The sequence below is a fragment of the Mustela nigripes genome, chromosome 1 (assembly GCF_022355385.1).
Source record: "Mustela nigripes isolate SB6536 chromosome 1, MUSNIG.SB6536, whole genome shotgun sequence".
In the NCBI taxonomy this organism is placed as follows: domain Eukaryota; kingdom Metazoa; phylum Chordata; class Mammalia; order Carnivora; family Mustelidae; genus Mustela; species Mustela nigripes.
The window spans coordinates 83986505-84004317 of record NC_081557.1 but is presented as its reverse complement, the minus strand read 5'-3'; the positions used below and the strand labels follow the sequence as shown (position 1 = coordinate 84004317).

Below are 17813 nucleotides of genomic sequence, written 5' to 3'. Positions count from 1 at the left end.
GGAAATCGAGAGTGGGCGACTTAACCGACCGAGCCACCCAGGCGCCCCTCCACTTTTCGTAACTGTAGAAAAAGAAAAAAGGTACAGCGGCTGGCCTTGCCGGGCGTTAAGAAAATGAAATGAATGGAGCAAGGGTTTCTATCCTTCTCCCCGACACAGAACAAAGCCGAGGCTTCAGGCTGTCCTGGTGCGTTTTGGGGTACGCGGGAGCACGGACTCTTCTGCAAGTTTCTGCGGGGTTGCGGGCTCCGGGGTTTCCCGGGCCCCGTGGGCTGGTCGGCGAGGAGCACCGGGGAGGCGCGGCTCCCTGGCGGAGCGACGGGGCGGCCGGCGGCGGGAGGGGCCGCGGAGGGGAGGGGCCGCGGGCCGGGCCGCCCTGCCTCTTCCGGGGGAGCCGGGGAGCCGGGAGGCGGTCTGCCCGGATCTGCGCGCCGCACTTCCCCCTCGCCGGGGGGCGGCCGGCACAGCGCCGGAGCCCGAGCCAGCCCCGCGGGCTGCACCGCGCCGGGGTCGCCGCCACCCACGCGTAGGTGAGCCCTCTGCGGGGACGGGGGCGGGGTCCCCGCAGGGTCGGGGTCCCCGGGAAGTGCGGGGCCCCTGTGTCCCCGTGCCTCTGCGCCCCTGCGCCACCTCCCGCACTGGCCGCACCCCCGCGGCACGTCTGCCCGGGGGCCCGCCTTCCCCTCTCCTGCCCCTTCTACCCGGGTGCCACGGGCACCCTGAACGCGGAAACGGGTGAACAGGCTCTCCAAGAAAGCTGTCCCTTTCTCCGTCGCGAAGGAGCTAGAGCGGGGAGCCCCCGTCGGTGTGGGTTGAAAAGCCCAGCCCGGTCGGATGATTTCCATCTTTCACTGTTGTGTTTCTGCCACGGTCTCCTCACGTCCTTCTTTGCTCTTGCGATGGCCTTTGCGACTGTTCCAGCACGAATACGGCTTTAGTTAGGGCTCATGACCCACGGAGATATTTCTTTCACGAACGTCTGTCTTGGGCAGGGCAACCTGTGCAGCGCGGAGTGAGAGCATGGGACAGGGAGGGATCAGCCCTGTCCTTCCCCTGCAGATGGACAGATTAGAAATCCCAACACAAACCTGGTCAGTGCCACTGAGAGAGGGACAGTCCCGAGTACTCGCGTAGCTGAGACACCAAATCAGAGGGCACCCAGGGCCAGGAGTGACGGTCGGAGAAAGTCACATCTAGTTATTCTTTATTTTAACTTTTAAGACACTATTGAAATACGACCCGCAAACAGGGGCGTCTGGGTGGCTCAGTGGGTTAAGACTGTCTTCGGCTCAGGTCATGATCCCAGGATCATGGGATCGAGTCCCGCATTGGGCTCTCTTCTCAGCGGGGAGCCTGCTTCCTCCTCTCTCTTTGCCTGCCTCCCTGCCTACTTGTGCTCTCTCTCTGTCAAATAAATAAATAAAATCTTTAAAAAAAAAAAAAAAGAAAGAAAGAAAGAAAGAAATATGGCCTGCCTACAAAGAATTGCACAGTCACAAGTGTACAGCTTTCACACAGTGAACATTTCCTAGGCAACCTGCATTCAGAATAAATAAAATCTCACTAGCAGTCCAGAAACCCTCTATGTCTACTTCCAGTGACTACTTTCGTCTAAGGGGGAACTATTATCCTGGCTTCTCACATCATAAAAAGTTTCCTTGGTTTTGAACTTCTGATATATGGGCTCATGGGTACCTACCTTTTGCGTGTAGTACTTTATCCTCAGTATGTGAGACGCAGCCAAGTTGCATTTAGCTGTGATTCATCGATCTCAGCAGATGTGTGATTCTGCCCTGTGCAGATAGAGCACAATTTACTTCTACTTTCTACAGGCCACTTGGGTGGATCGATAGGGGTTGTTTCCAGGTTGGGGTTTTTTTGTTTGGTTGGTTTTTTGAATAGTGCCGGGAGGATTCTTGGGGCTGTCTTTTGGTGCACGTATAGAGCAGTTCTGTTGGGTATATTTCTAAGAGTGGAAATGCTGGGTGTGTTCACGATCAGCTTTAGTATATTTCAGTGCCACTAGTTTTCCAAAGTGGTTGTGTGAGTTTACACTCCCACCAGCAGTGAGTTCCTCAACATCTTTACCAGTACTTGATAGTGTCTCTTTTTTTCATTGTAGCGGCTCTGCTCAGTGCTCCAGCCCTGGTGTTGGACTGAGGCATTTCGCTTAGGGGTAATGAATCTGCATCTTTTCATGTCTGTTGGGCATTTGGATATCCTTTTTGCAAAGTGTTCGGTTCTTCTGCACATTTTTTTCCAATAGATTTTCACTTTCTTACTAGTTTGTAAGATTTCTTAAACATGCTGGTTATGAAACACTGGATATATATTTTTTAATTATTTTCTCAGGTGATGGCCTTTTCACTCGAAAATGTCTTTTGATGAACAGAAATTTTTCCCTTTAATATTGCCAGATTGCTCTCCCCCCTCCCATACGGTTGTATTATTTATGACCAGTTGAAAAAAATCTTTGCTTACCCCAGGGGGTAGTGGGTGGGCAAAATGAGTGAAGGTGATCAGAAGGTACAAACTCCAGTTATGAAATAAAAGAAATCCTGGGAATTGTAAATTTACAGCATGGTGACTAGACTATGAAACTGTATTGCATGTTTGAAGGTTGCTAACTTAGTGGATTTATTCTCATCACAAGATAAAAATATGTATAACTATGTAGAGATGTTAGCTAGACTCATTGTGGTGACCATTTCACAATAAATACATATATCACTGTGTTGTACACCTGAAACTAAAATGTTATATGTCAATTACATCTCAATTTTATTTTTTATTGATTATTTTATTGACATATAATGTATTATTTGCCCCAGGGGTACAGGTTTGTGAATTGTCAGGCTTACATACTTCACAGCACTCACCGTACTACATTACATCTCAATTTTAAATAACCAGAAGATGAAATCAGGAAGATAATCTCTTATAATTTCCTCTAAAAGCAATTTTCTTGTTATTCTCACTTCTATCTACCGTCTATTTGAGACTGAGTTTTTCGGATCGTGTAAGATACGGGTCAAGATTTATTTTTTCCCGCAGGCTATCAAAATTGACGCAGCACCATTTCTCCACTGTTTGGCAGTGTCAGCCTTGCCATTCATCAGGAAACTGTATGGATGTGGATCTGTTTCTAGACACCCTGTTTTTCTATCCATCTGTCTACTTGTGCACCAATAGCAGTTGCCTTAAATAGTGCTTCATAATAAGTCTTTATTATTCTGGTGGTGGAAGCACCTCTGCAATGTTCTTCTTTAAGATCTTAGGTATTTTTTTTTTAATCTAACTATGCCTCCAAAGCCTTTAAAAAAAAAAATATATATATATATAGTAGTCATTTTGTAAACTCAACAGGGGACTAGTATAAAAGGGTATATAATTTGTAAACTGTATCCACCCATAAATTTACTAGTGGCACAATCTATATTACATTCAATGCTGCGTATTTACATCAGATCTACTGCAAAGTAAATACAAAATTAATTTACACCATTTGAGGGGAGCCTTGGTGGCTCAGTGGGTTAAAGCCTCTGCCTTTAGCTCAGGTCATGGTCTCAGGGTCCTGGGATCGAGCCCCGCATCGGGCTCTCTGCTCAGCGAGGAGCCTGCTTCCTCGTCTCTCCCTGCCTGCCTCTCTGACTATTTGTAATCTCTGTCTATCAAATAAATAAAATCTTTAAATAAATTTATACCATTATAGTTAAAATAAGCTTGAGCCCCCTGTATGATACAGTTTCAGAAGCAGAGAGAATTTTTTAGAACTGAGAAACTGAAGTTTCCCAAAGACCAATTTGCTACTTTTTTGCAAAATACCTCAACATTAATTATAATGCTTCCCATTTGTGTTGGATCCCTAAGATAGTTCCTTGTGACTGAACTTCAGCTGAAGTTTCAGATTTGAATAACCAAAGTTACAATACTTTTGACTTATAATTTAATTTTTAAAAATGGGTGCCGTTATACACACGTATGCACATATATATACCTTTTGACATTTTTAAAGTCTTCAAAATTTATAAAATATAGTGTTGAAAGCGTATATGCCCATGAACATGATTTATTTTAATACAGGTCATAAGACTTCAGTTAATCAACCGGAATTCTCTGACTGTTCTCTGCCTGCTAGAGTTCCATCTTAAATTTGACTTGATAACAGAATCAGTCATTTGGAATTTATTTCATAAATTCAATCTCAAGATTTACTGGTCTGCTTTCACTCTTTCACTGCTTATAAAAATAAGTAACAATATAAATTGAGACTAGTGGTTCCTTGGGTCAGAATTTTTTAGACAGCTCTTCCAAAATGGATTCTTGGGCCCCATTTCTGAAATACTGAGTAAGGTTTTCCAGGAGTATCTATATTTTTTAAAAGCTCTCTAGGTGATAACAATAATGCAACTTAGTTTGGGATCCACTGACATAAGCCACTAGACCAATCTTCTTAGGTACATCAGAATCCTGAGGTATTTGTTTAAAAATCCTTTTCCCAAGCTTTACCCAGAGATTTACTTCAGTAGATTTGGGAGGGGGCATGAGAACTGGCATTTTAAGTTTTTGTTTTGTTTTAAGATTTTATTTATTTGTCAGAGAGAGAGAGAGAACACAAGCAGTCAGAGTGGCAGGCAGAGGCAAAGAGAGAGAAGCAGACTCCCTGATGGACAAGGAGCCCAATGCAGGACTTGATCCCAGGACCCTGGGATCACGACCTGAGCCAAAGGCAGCAGCTTAACTGACTGAGCCACCCAGGCGCCCGGGAACTGTCATTTTAAACCATCATTTCTGCTAGTCCCTGTATTTGTTTTCGGGGCAGTGTAAAAAGTGACCACAAATTCAGCAGTTTACCCCAACACCTGTTTATTATCTCATGGTTTCTGTGGGTTAAGTGCCCAGGAAAGGCTTGGCCGAGTCTTCTGCTGGGGTCTTACCTGGCTTATGTCCAGGTACTAGCTGGGGCCGCAAAGCCACTGGGGTTTAAATGGGGTAAGAGCCACTACCAGGCTCCCTCAGGTTGTTCTTTGATGGCAGAATCTTCTTGCAGTTTTAAGACTGAGGTCTGTTTTCTTGCTGGCTGTCAGCTGGAGATTACTTCTCTAGAGGTTACTTCTTGAGATCACACAGCTTCTAGAAGCTGCCTGCAATTTCTTGACACGGGCCCTCTCACAACGAGGCTGGGAGATTCTTCAAAGTCCTAAAGGAATCACTTTCTGGTCAGCTAGATGGATTTAAACACAAACACATAAACACACACACACACAAGCATGACACGATATTCATATATATGCCATAATCATATGTACACATCTTTTACATATATATATATATTTAAAGTAATCTCTACAACCCATGTAGGGCTTGAATTCATGACCCCAAGTTCAAGAGTCATACACTCTACCAACTGAACCAGCCAGGCACTCCACGTGTACATCTTTTTTTTTTTAAGATTTTATTTATTTATTTGACAGAGAGAGAGATCATAAATGGGCAGAGAGGCAGGCAGAGAGAGAAGGGGAAGCAGGCTCCCTGCCGAGCAGAGAGCCCGATACAGGGTTCGATCCCAGGACCCTGAGATTATGACCTGAGCTGAAGGCAGAGGCTTAACCCGCTGAGCCACCCAGGTGCCCCAACACATGTACATATCTTATATGGTAGATATATACATAATGTGTGTGTATACATATAAATGCATATACACTCACATATATGTCATGTGTATGGTAATATAACCAGGTAAGTGACATTCCATAATCTTTGCCATATTCAGTTGATTAGAAGTCATGGGTCTGGCCCACACTTACGGGTGTGAACATGGAGTCCACCCCGGGGCCAGTCTACTCATCTGCACACGGCTCTTGGAAATAACAGTATTGTATCCATCCGGCTAGTAACAGTTAAATTGAGCACTTTAAATGATACTCTCCTGCACATCCTAACGATCCTACCCACCAAGGGTTTTAGCAAATGTTTGAGAAGCAAACTTAATCACTGAAACCAGTGTTCTTAAAGTCAAAATCAAGTGTCAGGATAATTTGTTCATCGAAGAAGTGAAAAACTCTTTCAGACAATGTAAACCTTTGAACAGACCGGTCTCTCGCCCTCAGATTTAGGGCTTCCTCCGTTCACTAGCAGGACAGACAATCAAAGATCATGTAATCGCTTCCTACTGCTTCTGTAACAAATCACCAAAAACTTACTGGCTTAATAGGACAGACATTGATTAGCTGACAGTTGTGGCAGTCAGAGGTCTTAAATGGATTGGCAGGGCTGTGTTCCTTCTGGATGCTCTAGAGAAGAATCATTTTGCTTGACTTTTCCTGTATTCCCTGCTCAGGGGCTCACATGACACCAGCCTCTGCTTCTGCTGTCACTCCTCCTCACTCTGACCCTCCTGCCTGCCTCTCGGACGGACCCTCGTGATTACATTGAGCCCTCTCAGATAATCCAGGATCCTCTGCACATCTCAAGATCCTTAATCCCGTCTGCAAAGTCCATTTTTGCCATGGAGGGTAGCATATTCACTGGTTCTGAGGATTAAGATGTGGATATCTTTATGGGACCGTTACCCTGTCCACCATTGATAGTGATTCCTGCTTAGTAGAAATGTAATATAAATGATATAAAATACATATTCTCTTTTAAAAAGATTTTATTTATTTATTTGAGAGAGAGGGCATGTGAAGGGGGAGGGTCAGGGGAGAAGCAGACTCCCCACTGAGCAGGGAGCCCATTCGCGACTCGATCATGGGACTCCAGGTCATGACCTGAGCCAAAGACAGTCAGTTAACCAACTGATCCATCCAGGTGCCCTAAAATACATATTCTAATCATATGTTTTTATAGGTTTCAGTACATTCCCTGTGTAATAGAGATTGGACACGTTAGATATTGGATAATACTTAATACGCTTTGTATTTTATACAGTGATAATATGATAATATTTCCCTCACATAATATATTCCTACACATCCTACTGCAAAAGCATTCTAAAAAACACTAAAGGGATCATGCTGTTGCTTTTTTAAAAGAAGCTTTTAGTAATTTTCTATCAAGCCTTTGTAATGATCTATAAAGCAGGCATTTAGGTATATATCATTTTACTTTATGAATTCTGAAAAAGCACAAGGAAAAGTGACTGTTCCTAAGCCACACAACGAATCTAAGACTAGACAGAGCTAGTAATTAGACCTTCCATTTGGAGATTTAAGTTCATTAACTTCTCATAGTTTGACAGCTATGTCTCCTCTCTCTCACAGATGACTAGTTCTAAGTTCTGTAAAGAGTAAAGCATATTTAAGTGTGATAGCCCCATAGCTTCAGCTGCACAGGAACTGAAAGATAACAAGGAAGGTGTAGTGGAGTTTTAGATTCCGGGAAGTAGACAGTGTGTAGGGTTAATGGAACTTAGTGTGCCATCTTGCTCAATTATCCTATGTCAAAGATGTTGTCTTTTCCTGTATTTAAATATTTCCGTAACAGTAGTCCCAAGGGCCTATACCAACCTGCTTACAGCGGCGTATGCTGTTGGGCAACTGGATTTCTTCTTAACCAAGCGATGAGAAAAGGCAACTGCCAAAAATCAGCATGTATGGCCAAAAAGGCAAGTCATGCCATAAAATGAGAAACTGAAACTCTTAAATCTATATCTGTTAAGAAGATTAAAGTATTATGTTAGTTTCTAAGCTTTAAACTACCATTAAGACTATCAAGTGATTCTCCGATTTATAAGTCTATCAAGGTCGAATAACTTTAAAATTAAGACAAAGGGGCACCTGGGTGGCTCAGTGGGTTAAGCATCTGCCTTCGGCTCAGGTCATAATCCCAGGGTCCTGGGATAGAGTCCCGCATCGGGCTCTCTGCTCAGCAGGGAGCCTGCTTCTCCGTCTCTCTCTTCCTGCCTCTCTGCCTACTTGTGATCTCTGTCTGCCAAATAAATAAACAAAATCTTAAAAAAATAAAATAAAATTAAGACATAACTGTCAAATAATTTTAAAAGTAATAAAAAACTGTAATTTAAAAATATTTAAATTACATTAAAACCCAGGGACATCATGTCTACTCTTGGGAGAAAGAAAGGGCATCTGGAATGGTTTAAATGAAGATGTCGAGGGACAGCAGCCCTACACAGGGAAAAGGATTTCCAACTCAGTGGTTATCAGGCACTGCTTTCCTTAACTTCGGCATACCACTCAAGCTGTCTGAAATTCAAAGAATATGAGGTAGGAAAAGACCCACACATACACAACAATGTTCACCTTTTCACATCCCGTTCCTGGCTTGGCAGCTAACTGCTCTTTTCTTTCGAGATGTCTCTGGTTCCTGTGCCCACTTCACTCCTTCTCTCCGCCCCACCACTTGCTACAGTGGTTTAAGTTCTGTCTTTTTTTTTTTGAACTTTGATATAGTTTCATGAGTCATCAGTAACTCATCTGATAGTCCCTGGCTTGGCATAGAGATGTATAGCATTTAGCAGTGAACAAAAAGCATCATCCTCAACCTTGAATAACATATTTCCAACTTGGAAACTTATTACTGTGTGTTTCATAAAATAAGTAGTTTTTCTGTGAGTTCCCAGGGGTCTGTTTTGACCTCTGCAGATAGCTCAGAGTGAGAAAGCAAGCAGCTCTGTCCACTCTAGAGCCAAGTTCTCTACCAGCCCTTCACATGCCAACACTGAAATTCCACCTCAGATGGGAGAGGGCTCTGCTCCACATCGTGTCGGCCCAGAAACCTGGGCTAACAGAACCTCCACCATCAGGGATAGTCTGATCATCGTGGTGAGAAGGAAATACAACAAATTGCCCATTGAAGAGATTCTTGGTCCTCTGCATTTCCATATAAATTTAGAAAAAGTTTGATAATCCCTGCCCCCCCCCCCAATAACAACAAATTCGGATAACACGGACCTTAAGATTAGTTTGGGGAAAATTACAATAGTGAGTCTTCTAAACCATGAACATAACGTATCCCTCCAATATCTAGATTATTTTAAATACATGCTAACCCACATTATTTTCTGAACATTATATACTGAATCATTAGCACTTTACATAAATTATCTCATGTGATCTTCATAATAAAGCTGAGAAGGTTCTAGTTTTATTTTAATTTCAAAGATGGAGAAGTTGAAGCTTAGCAAGATTAAACAGCTTGCCAGGGACCACAGTTAAAAAGAGGTGAAAATCCAGGCTCTCTGCCTATACTCTGTAGACTTTACCACTATGTGACACTATCTCCCTGAACTGACAGTTGAGGGAAAGGGGGAAAGGGGGGGGGTGTTTCAATGAGCAGATGGACAGGTGGATGGAGGGAGTTACTCAGTGGAAGGCAGACTGGAGGAAGTCTCCCAAGGTTTCTTGCATGTGCTTTCTCTCTCTACTGTTCAACATCTATTTGGATATGTAATTGTTTGTCCAAATTGCAATTGTCCTTGGATTTTAGCATTGACACAGAAAGTCCTTGTTTGTCTGTGGAACTCTCTGTTTCTCTTCTATTCTGAATGTGAGCCTTGCTGGATAGAGTATTCTTCGCTGCAGATTTTTCCCACTCAACTCTTGGACTATATCATGCCTTCCCTTGGAGAGTTTGTGCTGAAAATTTTGCTGCAAGCCTTATGGATTTTCCCTTATAAGTAACCATCTTCTTTTGTCTTGCTGCTTTTAATATTTTTTCCTTACTACTATATTTTGGCAGTTTAATTATAATATATCTTGGTGTGGATCTGCTTTTGTTGATTTTGTTGGGGGTACTCCTTGCCTCTTGGATCTGGACATCTGCTTCCTTCCCCAGATTAGGAAGGTTTTCAGCTATTACTTCTTTAAATAAATTTTCTGCCCTCTTTTCTCACTCTTCTTCCCCGGGATCCCTATAATACAAACGTTTTCTGTTTGTGGAGTCACTGAGTTCCCTAAGTCTATTCTTGTTTTGCATAATCTTTTATCTCTCTTTCCTTCAGCTTGATTACCTTCTAGGTCACCAATTTGTTCCTTTGCTTCTTCCACCCTGTGGTTCATTGCATCACACCTGTTTACTGTCTCATTTATTGTCCTCTTTAATTCTGAAATGCAATTTCTTAACTCTATGGTAAGAGTCTCCCTGAAGTTTTTAATTGTCTCAGGTCCAATGATCATTCTTATGAGTGTTACTCTAAATTCTCTATCAGGCATGCCAATTGTACCTGCTTTTCTTAGATTTCTGGTCATGGCCTTATTTTGTTCTTTCATCTGGTATAAATTCTTCCATATTCACATTTTATCTAAATATCTGCCTTCTTCTCTGTGCTAGAAAAGCTAGAAAATGGCCTTATGAAGAAGAGGTCACCGAGTTCCCCGAGGCCCGGTGCTTCAGTTAGTGTCTCTGGTCCATGCTGCCTACACTCTGCTGCTGTGTTTCGGCTGCTCTGTCCTTCAGGCCAGTTGTCGGCAGAGGCTCTCCTTGCCAGCAATGAGCAGTGTTTGGTCCCTGGCCATGGTGAGCTGAGTTTTAACTGGTGTGCTCTGGTCTGCTTGTTAAATGAGACCTGACGCTGCTTTCACTAGAGCCCTGCAGAACACTCCGGTCAGGAGATGTGGTGTGGGCAGGGCTTTTGTTGGTTCTTTTGGGGAGGGGGCCACCACTGCTGGGAAGGTGACAAGCTTGATGGAGTGGGGGGGGGGGGCTTGGTGTAAGCTGGTTAGGCAGCCAGTGTCCCACAGAGCTGCCTGCCACTGGAGGCTCTGTTTATGCCGAGGGGCAACAGGGAAATGGTGCTGGCCAACTCCTTTGTTCCCGGAAAGGCGTCTTTCTCTGAGATTGCTGCCTCTCGGGGGTGGGGGAGAGTGAATAACCTGCCCCCTGCATGCCCCAGGTGCTCTTCAGATGGCTGTTTCCAAGCCACCTGCCCCCAGTTGCTTGCCCGCCTTCTCTCCAGGAGCAGGGCGGCACCCTCAGAGCTCTAGCCCAGCCAAGTCCTCCAATCTTTAGAACTCCAGGCTCTAAGCCCTGCTGGTTGCAAAATCTCACCAATTTCAGCCCCTCTCACCTCCCAAGCCACTGGCATTGGGTTAAATATTCTCCTTGTGCGGATCTCCTGTGTGCTTGCTCCTCTGTCTCAGCCCTTCTCTATGGCCATGGGTACCCCCACCCCCATAACAGCCAGGATCTGTTTCTCCCCTACACCAGGTCTCTGCACTTCCTACCTTCTTCAATGTGGCTTCTTCTCTCCCTTTAGTTGTGGAGTTTGTCCTGCCAGTCTTTGGGTAGATTTCTGTGGGTATTTAGGATGATTTGAGAGTTCTCTCGCTGTGTTCAGGGCACTGGCAAGCCCAGGGTTCTCCCACTCTGCCGCCATCTTTACCCCCTCCTCCCACACAGGAAGTCCAGATCCAGAGCTTCCTGCCATCTGTCCTGCCCCAGAACCCCAAGGTGCACCTGGCCAGGTGCAGCAGGGGACAGTCACTCAACAGCTCACCCTGGGCTCTCACTCTGTCTCGCCACTCTTCACAGATCTGGGTTTTTCTGGAAGCCGGACCCAATCAACAGTGGTTGATGTGGGATAGGGATCAGGGACAAGTAGAGGGGCTGAGGCTCAGTCAGGCATCAGGAGAGAACATCTAGAGCTCACACTGGGACTGAGAGTAACATAAGTATAATTTTTGTGATCCTGTCTCTCTGTCTCTTATAGGATGGCTGTTCCATAAGGTCAAGACTGAGTCCCCTCCCTTCTCTCACTTTACCAATGCCTGGTCTCATGGGGTTAGTTTTGAGCCCCATACTATGGCATCGTCATCATCCTCCTTCCCAGCTCCTCGCTCCCAGTCTAAGAAGCCTCTGGGCAAGATGGTTGGTGAGTGGAAGCCAACTCCTAATTCCGCTGTATTCACAGCTATGAGTGCGTGAAGTGGGAGGGCTTCCTGGCCCACATGCAGCAGGACATGGGGGGAGGCTGACAGTGGTGGGCTCCCCGGCTCCAGCCTTGACCTCAGAGACCCCATGCTTTGTGGTGAGTGAGGAGAAAGGCATGTATCATAGAACCTTAATGCTCTGGCTCACAGCTTTTCCATGCATGCTAAGCTAATATTCCTAACCTGGAAACCCTGGTGCTGAGCACTTCTCGCCAAAGTCTTTCTGAACCTATCAGACAAAGGAGCCAAGCAGAGTGAGAAAATAAATTAATCTCCAGAACACTAAACTGTCTGTTCTTATCAAAAGCTGGGGAAGCTGAGCTGATCTCATTATGGAATACTTAAATATACCAGGCACTGCATTTTCTCAGTTAATCTTCAACAACAATTAAAATGAACCTGTGGAACAGATGAGGAGGAAATGGTAGACGTAGACTGACTTGCTTAAGGTCACATGGCAAGCAAGGTGTAGGTCCACAATCAGACTGATGCCTGGCTCCAAAGTGTAGGTTGTAATCACTAGACTTTGCTTTTCAGGAACTCTGAGCAGTAACCCTCTCCCAGGCTTTTGTTTTAATATTTAGCAACAGATTTAGAAATCTGGGATTTCTCGGGGCCAAAAGGATGCCAATCCCTCCTTCCTTTCCCTCCCATAAAGGGTAGCCCACCTTAATCTAAATCCACCTCCCCTACAGCAGAAGGTGGGCTTGGGAATTGATTAATCCTGACCAGCTTACCACGGCTCTGCTTACAGACGAGGAGATGGTCGGCTAGTCACCACTAGTGGGGAGTTTGGGGGTAGAGTGAGCTGACAGTACTAGAAATCAAAGGGCCTAGAATAGGGCAAAGACATCTTTCCTAATCAGGCTGGTAGAAGTCAGAGTCCTTTCCTTTCTTTTTTTTTTTTTTCTTTGCCCCATATTGTTGTTACACCAAAGGCATTTTGTTTATTTCATTATTGAAGTACAATTGACATACATTATATTAGTTTCAGCAGTACAATAAAATAATTCAATATTTGTATATATTGTGAAATGATCAGCACAAGGTCTAGTTACCATCCATTACCATGCATAATCACAGAACTTTTTCTCTTGTGATGAGGACTTGGAAGGTTTCCGCTCTTGGCAACTCTCAAATAGGGAATAGAGTATTACTAACTAGAGCCCATATGCTGTATATTACATTCTTGCGACTCATAAAAGAGCCAGAGTTTTTATGACCTCCCCAAACCTTTAAAGATAATGGGACCCTGAAGGCACGTCCCGAAGGATGAACTAAAGAGCAGAGCGGTAGGTCTCTGAGAGTCAGGTGGCGCGCTTTTCCCGTGCGGGGCCATGGGCAGACCTGCCGGGTGTGGGGTCCCCTGTGTAGGGCCATGCGGACGCAGTCTGGTAAGCAGACCCGGCCTGAAGCAGCGTTTCTGTCCCCAACAGACTGGTTCCGGCAGGCCCTGTCGAAGCCCAAGAAGCCGCCAGACCCCGCAGAAAGCTCCTCCAGGGATGTTTCCCAGCCGAGCTCCCAGGAGGACACCCCCGCACTGGGCCTCAGCTCAGCCTGGTCTCCCACCTCCCCACCCACACACGGGGGTGCCAGCAGCACCAGCAGCAGCAGCGGCGGCGGCCGCTGGAGCAAGGACTACGATGTCTGCGTGTGCCACAGTGAGGAGGACCTGGCGGCCGCCCAGGAGCTGGTCTCCTACCTGGAGGGCAGCACGGCCAGCCTGCGCTGCTTCCTGCAGCTTCGGGACGCCACCCCGGGCGGCGCCATCGTGACCGAGCTGTGCCAGGCCCTGAGCAGCAGTCACTGTCGGGTGCTGCTCATCACCCCAGGCTTCCTGCGGGACCCGTGGTGCAAGTACCAGATGCTGCAGGCCCTGAGCGAGGCCCCCGGGTCCGAGGGCCGCACCATCCCACTGATGTCGGGCCTCACCAGAGCCGCCTACCCTGCCGAGCTCCGGTTCATGTACTTTGTGGACGGGCGGGGCCCTGATGGCGGCTTTCGCCAGGTCAAGGAGGCTGTCATGCGTTGTAAGCTACTGGGGGGTGCGGGGCAAGGGAGAAAGGCAGCTGGGCCACAGGGCCACAGCGTCTGACCGGCTTTGGTTTTGAGGAGGCAGCCACTGTAGCCCAGTAGTGAAGAAGGCAGGTCTGGAAAAGACTGTGGAAGTTGTCTGACCCCTCCGTACTTGGGTTTCCCCACTGGTAAAGTGCGAATGAGGTACGGCCCTAAGTAAGTATATACACTGAACGGGGGTTCAGAGCGCGGCCCCACCCAGGAAAGTACTCCTAGCTGGCAGAGCCTGCCCCGTGCCAAGTTCTCAATAGAATATCAGCTGGTATTATTATAAGTACTAGTAGTATTAGGTTTCTGTCACTGAACTCAGGTTGGCGATGTCCAGCCAGAGCCAGGAAAATGCCAGGATGGACATTAGCTTACTAAGGCAAAATAGTGCCAAATACTAGGAAGGAATTGGTTATCTGGGGTTGGGGCTGAGGGCGGGGGTGGGGGGTGTATTGGATTACCATGTGTTTGGAAGTGAAATAAAAAAGAAGATGTGGGAAACAGAGACGTTAGGATTTGGGAAGGGGGACAAGCCTTGTGATTCTCTTTGCTCTCTTGCAGATCTGCAGACCATCAGCTGATACTTCTTACATCACCTCGGGACCCAACAAGTTGGAGCAAAGCAGAAAACCGAGTTAGAGAGCCCATGGCCTCACGGGACCTCACGGGGCCTCACAGGGCCTTGGACTCCATCTGCTGTGACGAGGTGTAAGGAACCAGAGTTTCTAGCACTTTCTATGTAATCCTGGGGTCAGATGGCCCACCAGGCACCCATTACTGTGGGCTCCCCAGGAAGGCCATGGGCAAGCTGGGGACTCCCCCAGGAAGGTCACGGGGAAGCTGGGGACTCCCCCCAGGAAGGCATGCAGAAACTGTGGCCTCCCCAGGACTGCCATGGGGAAGCCAGAAACTGTAGGTGGCAGGAGGTGCTAACACCAAGATGATCCCCCCCTGTTTTGCCTCCCACCGCACTGCACACATGAACCTGGCCCATACCTACATCTTCTTCCCTTGGGACTGTAGAGAGATGAGTCCCGCCCCCCAAGAGGTGACTCACTTGGATCACAAGCTAGAAGCCTGCACCGCATGCTTCAGTGGGGCTGGTGTCCCCAAAGGCCTGGCATCGGGAGAAAGCACCAGGTACCTAGTTCTTCACACACTACTGCCCTTCTCCTTCCCAGGGACATTGTCCACACCAAAGACTACATGAAAGACGCATTCTGCACTGCACCGTATTTATTTTTATTTTGTGTGTTTCATAGAGACACAAACCCAGAAACCATTCTAAATAAACAGGAGCAGGCAGGGTGAAGAGAAGGAAAAGCTCAGTGCCTGCTGCGGGCTCGGAAGCCCACCCACCAATGCTTTCACTCACAGTGGGGGGGGGCTTCGTCAAAGCCTCAAAGGTCTGACTAGAACTCCTGCTTTTACACGGTCCTTTACCTCTGCACCGAGAGAGGTCAGCACTTTTCTTCTGGGAGATGATTGTGTACCTCATAGGACAGATAAAGTTTCATTCATCTGTTCTTAGTAAGTCTGTTGTTGAACCAAAATGAACTTACTCCCGTGATGGGTACTTTTGTGCCTCTTCTCTCACTTCCCCTCCCATGACCCCTCCTTCTACTGGAAAAAACATATATATACACATATATACATGTATATAGATATGTATGTATGTTAGTTTCAGGTGTAAAACATTTGACATTTATATATAATGAAAAAAATTTATATTTTAATTATGAATTATTTTATTACATACAAAAAGACTAAATATAACATTCACTCATGTACCTTCCTCCCAGCTTAAGCAGCAAAACCTTACAATCCCGATGGTACCCCCTTTGTGTCCTTAATCACCTTCTCATTCCTTCTCACATTAGAAGCAATCATGATTCTGAATTTTGAATTTCTTCAGCTTTTCATGTAACACATCCCTGACATGTTTACCTTTACATGCTTTTGTGCTGTATGTAAATGGTATTATAATGTTTGTGTTCTACAAATTCTTTTTGTTGCTCACATGTAAGATTTATCCGTGTGGTTGCATGTAATGCCAGGAAATTCACCTTCATTTCGATATGTTAATATACCACGAATGGACATTTGGTGGTTTCCCATTTGTTGCTATCAAAAGCAATGAGCTCAGGGTGCCTGGGTGGCTCAGTTGATTGGGCGACTGCCTTCGGCTCAGTCACGATCCCAGGGTCCTGGGACAGAGCCCCGAGTTGGGCTCCCTGCTCAGCGGGGAGCCTGCTTCTGCTTCTCCCTCTCCCTCTGCTGCTCTGCCTGCTTGTGCTCTCTCTCTCTGTCAAATAAATAAATAAAATCTTTTTTTTTTTTTTTTTTTTAAAGCAACGAGCTTATGAACATTTTGGTACAGGCTTCCCTGGTGAGATTTTCTAGGATTTCGCCCAGATGGGGAACAGCTGGAGAGTATATACACACCTTCAGTTTGGGTAGAAAATACCACACTTTCTTCCTGGTTATGTCAGTTTATGTTTCTACCATTTGTGTATGAGATTTCCCACTTTTTCATGTTCTTACTAAACACACAGAATCATCAGAGTGTAAAATGTTTGCTGATCTGGTGGATGAAGCTGGTATCCAGCTTCAGAATATTCAGAATATTACTGCCATAATATTCTCTTTTTTATGAGAAATTCTATGTATATCATATACCAAAGGGGAAGAGAAAAATCTGATGAATCCCCATATACCCATTGCCTGCTTCACCAGTTCCCAACTCAGAGCTAAGCTCATATCAATAACTCCCAATTCCCTTTCCACCAGATCTCTTTGGGGCAAATCCCAGGCATTATTTTATTCCTCTGTATTAAAACTGTATATGTTTTTAGGAGTTTTAATGTATCTTTTAAAGAACAGAAAGCTTTATTTTTTTAATATAAAAATGTTTACCAATTACTGTAATCTGTGTTTTTGCGTCTTCTTTAGGAAATCCTTTCCTATTCCTATAATTTCTTCTGGAGCTCTTTCCCATTTAGGACTTTAATCCACTGGGATGTTTTGCTTGGGTTTGATTTTGTTGTTGTTGTTCTTGGTAAAGTCAAAGGCCCAATTTTTCCCCCCGATTTGTATAGCCATTCTTTACTGACCAGTAGTCAGTCCACCCTTTCCTCCTACCAATTGTGAGGTCACTGCTGCCATTACACTGTCATATGTGGGTGTGTCTGCGTATCCCTACAAAGTGACACACTGGCTCATTTACTATGATTTTTAAGAAGTCTTAATGTCTATTAGTATTTTTATTAGGCTTATATTGAGATGAGAGATTAATTTGGGAAGAATTGGTCATTTTTACATTGAATCTTTTTCTCCAGAAAAATGGTATGTCTCCATTATTGATATCTTGAAATGTATTTCAATAAAGTTTTATAATCAGATACTTTTATTAGATTTATTCCTTAGTGCTTTATATTTTCTGTTGCCACTGTAAAGGTATTTTTATATTTCTAATCTATTACGGGTAGAAAGGATCACAGTTCTGCATATTGATCTAATATTAAGCAACCTGCTGAATTACTTAAAAGACCACAGACTTTGTTCTGTTTCTATAGATAATCATATAATTTGCAAAACAAGGGGCATCTGGGTGACTCAGTAGGTTAAGCCTCTGCCTTCAGCTCAGGTCATGATCTCAGGGTCCTGGGATCGAGCCCCGAATTGGGCTTTCTGCTCAGCAGAAAGCCTGCTTCCCCCTCTCTCTCTGCCTCTCTGCCTACTTGTGATCTCTCTCTGTCATATAAATAAATAAAACCTTTAAAAAAAACTTGCAAAACAAAACAGAAAACTTTAGTTCCTTGTATTTTTGTGCTGCCTAAGACCGCCAGTATGCTGAAAGTG

The 17813-nt window shown here is 45.1% G+C and overlaps 1 protein-coding gene across 2 annotated transcripts; it reads left to right on the top strand.

Moving 5' to 3' along the window:
- The first annotated feature begins 10296 nt into the window (after positions 1 to 10296).
- TIRAP (TIR domain containing adaptor protein) lies at positions 10297 to 17353 on the top strand. 2 transcript variants are annotated; one of them, XM_059414087.1, is made up of 4 exons: positions 10297 to 10476; positions 11669 to 11830; positions 13325 to 13896; positions 14514 to 17353. In XM_059414087.1, the coding sequence occupies exons 1-4, from the start codon at positions 10311 to 10313 to the stop codon at positions 14589 to 14591; spliced, it is 978 nt and encodes a 325-aa protein (XP_059270070.1). In that variant the 5' UTR covers positions 10297 to 10310; the 3' UTR covers positions 14592 to 17353. The 2 variants fall into 2 exon arrangements, with proteins under 2 accessions (XP_059270070.1, XP_059270074.1); XM_059414091.1 differs by having other exon boundaries at positions 13325 to 13918.
- Positions 17354 to 17813: the final 460 nt, after the last annotated feature.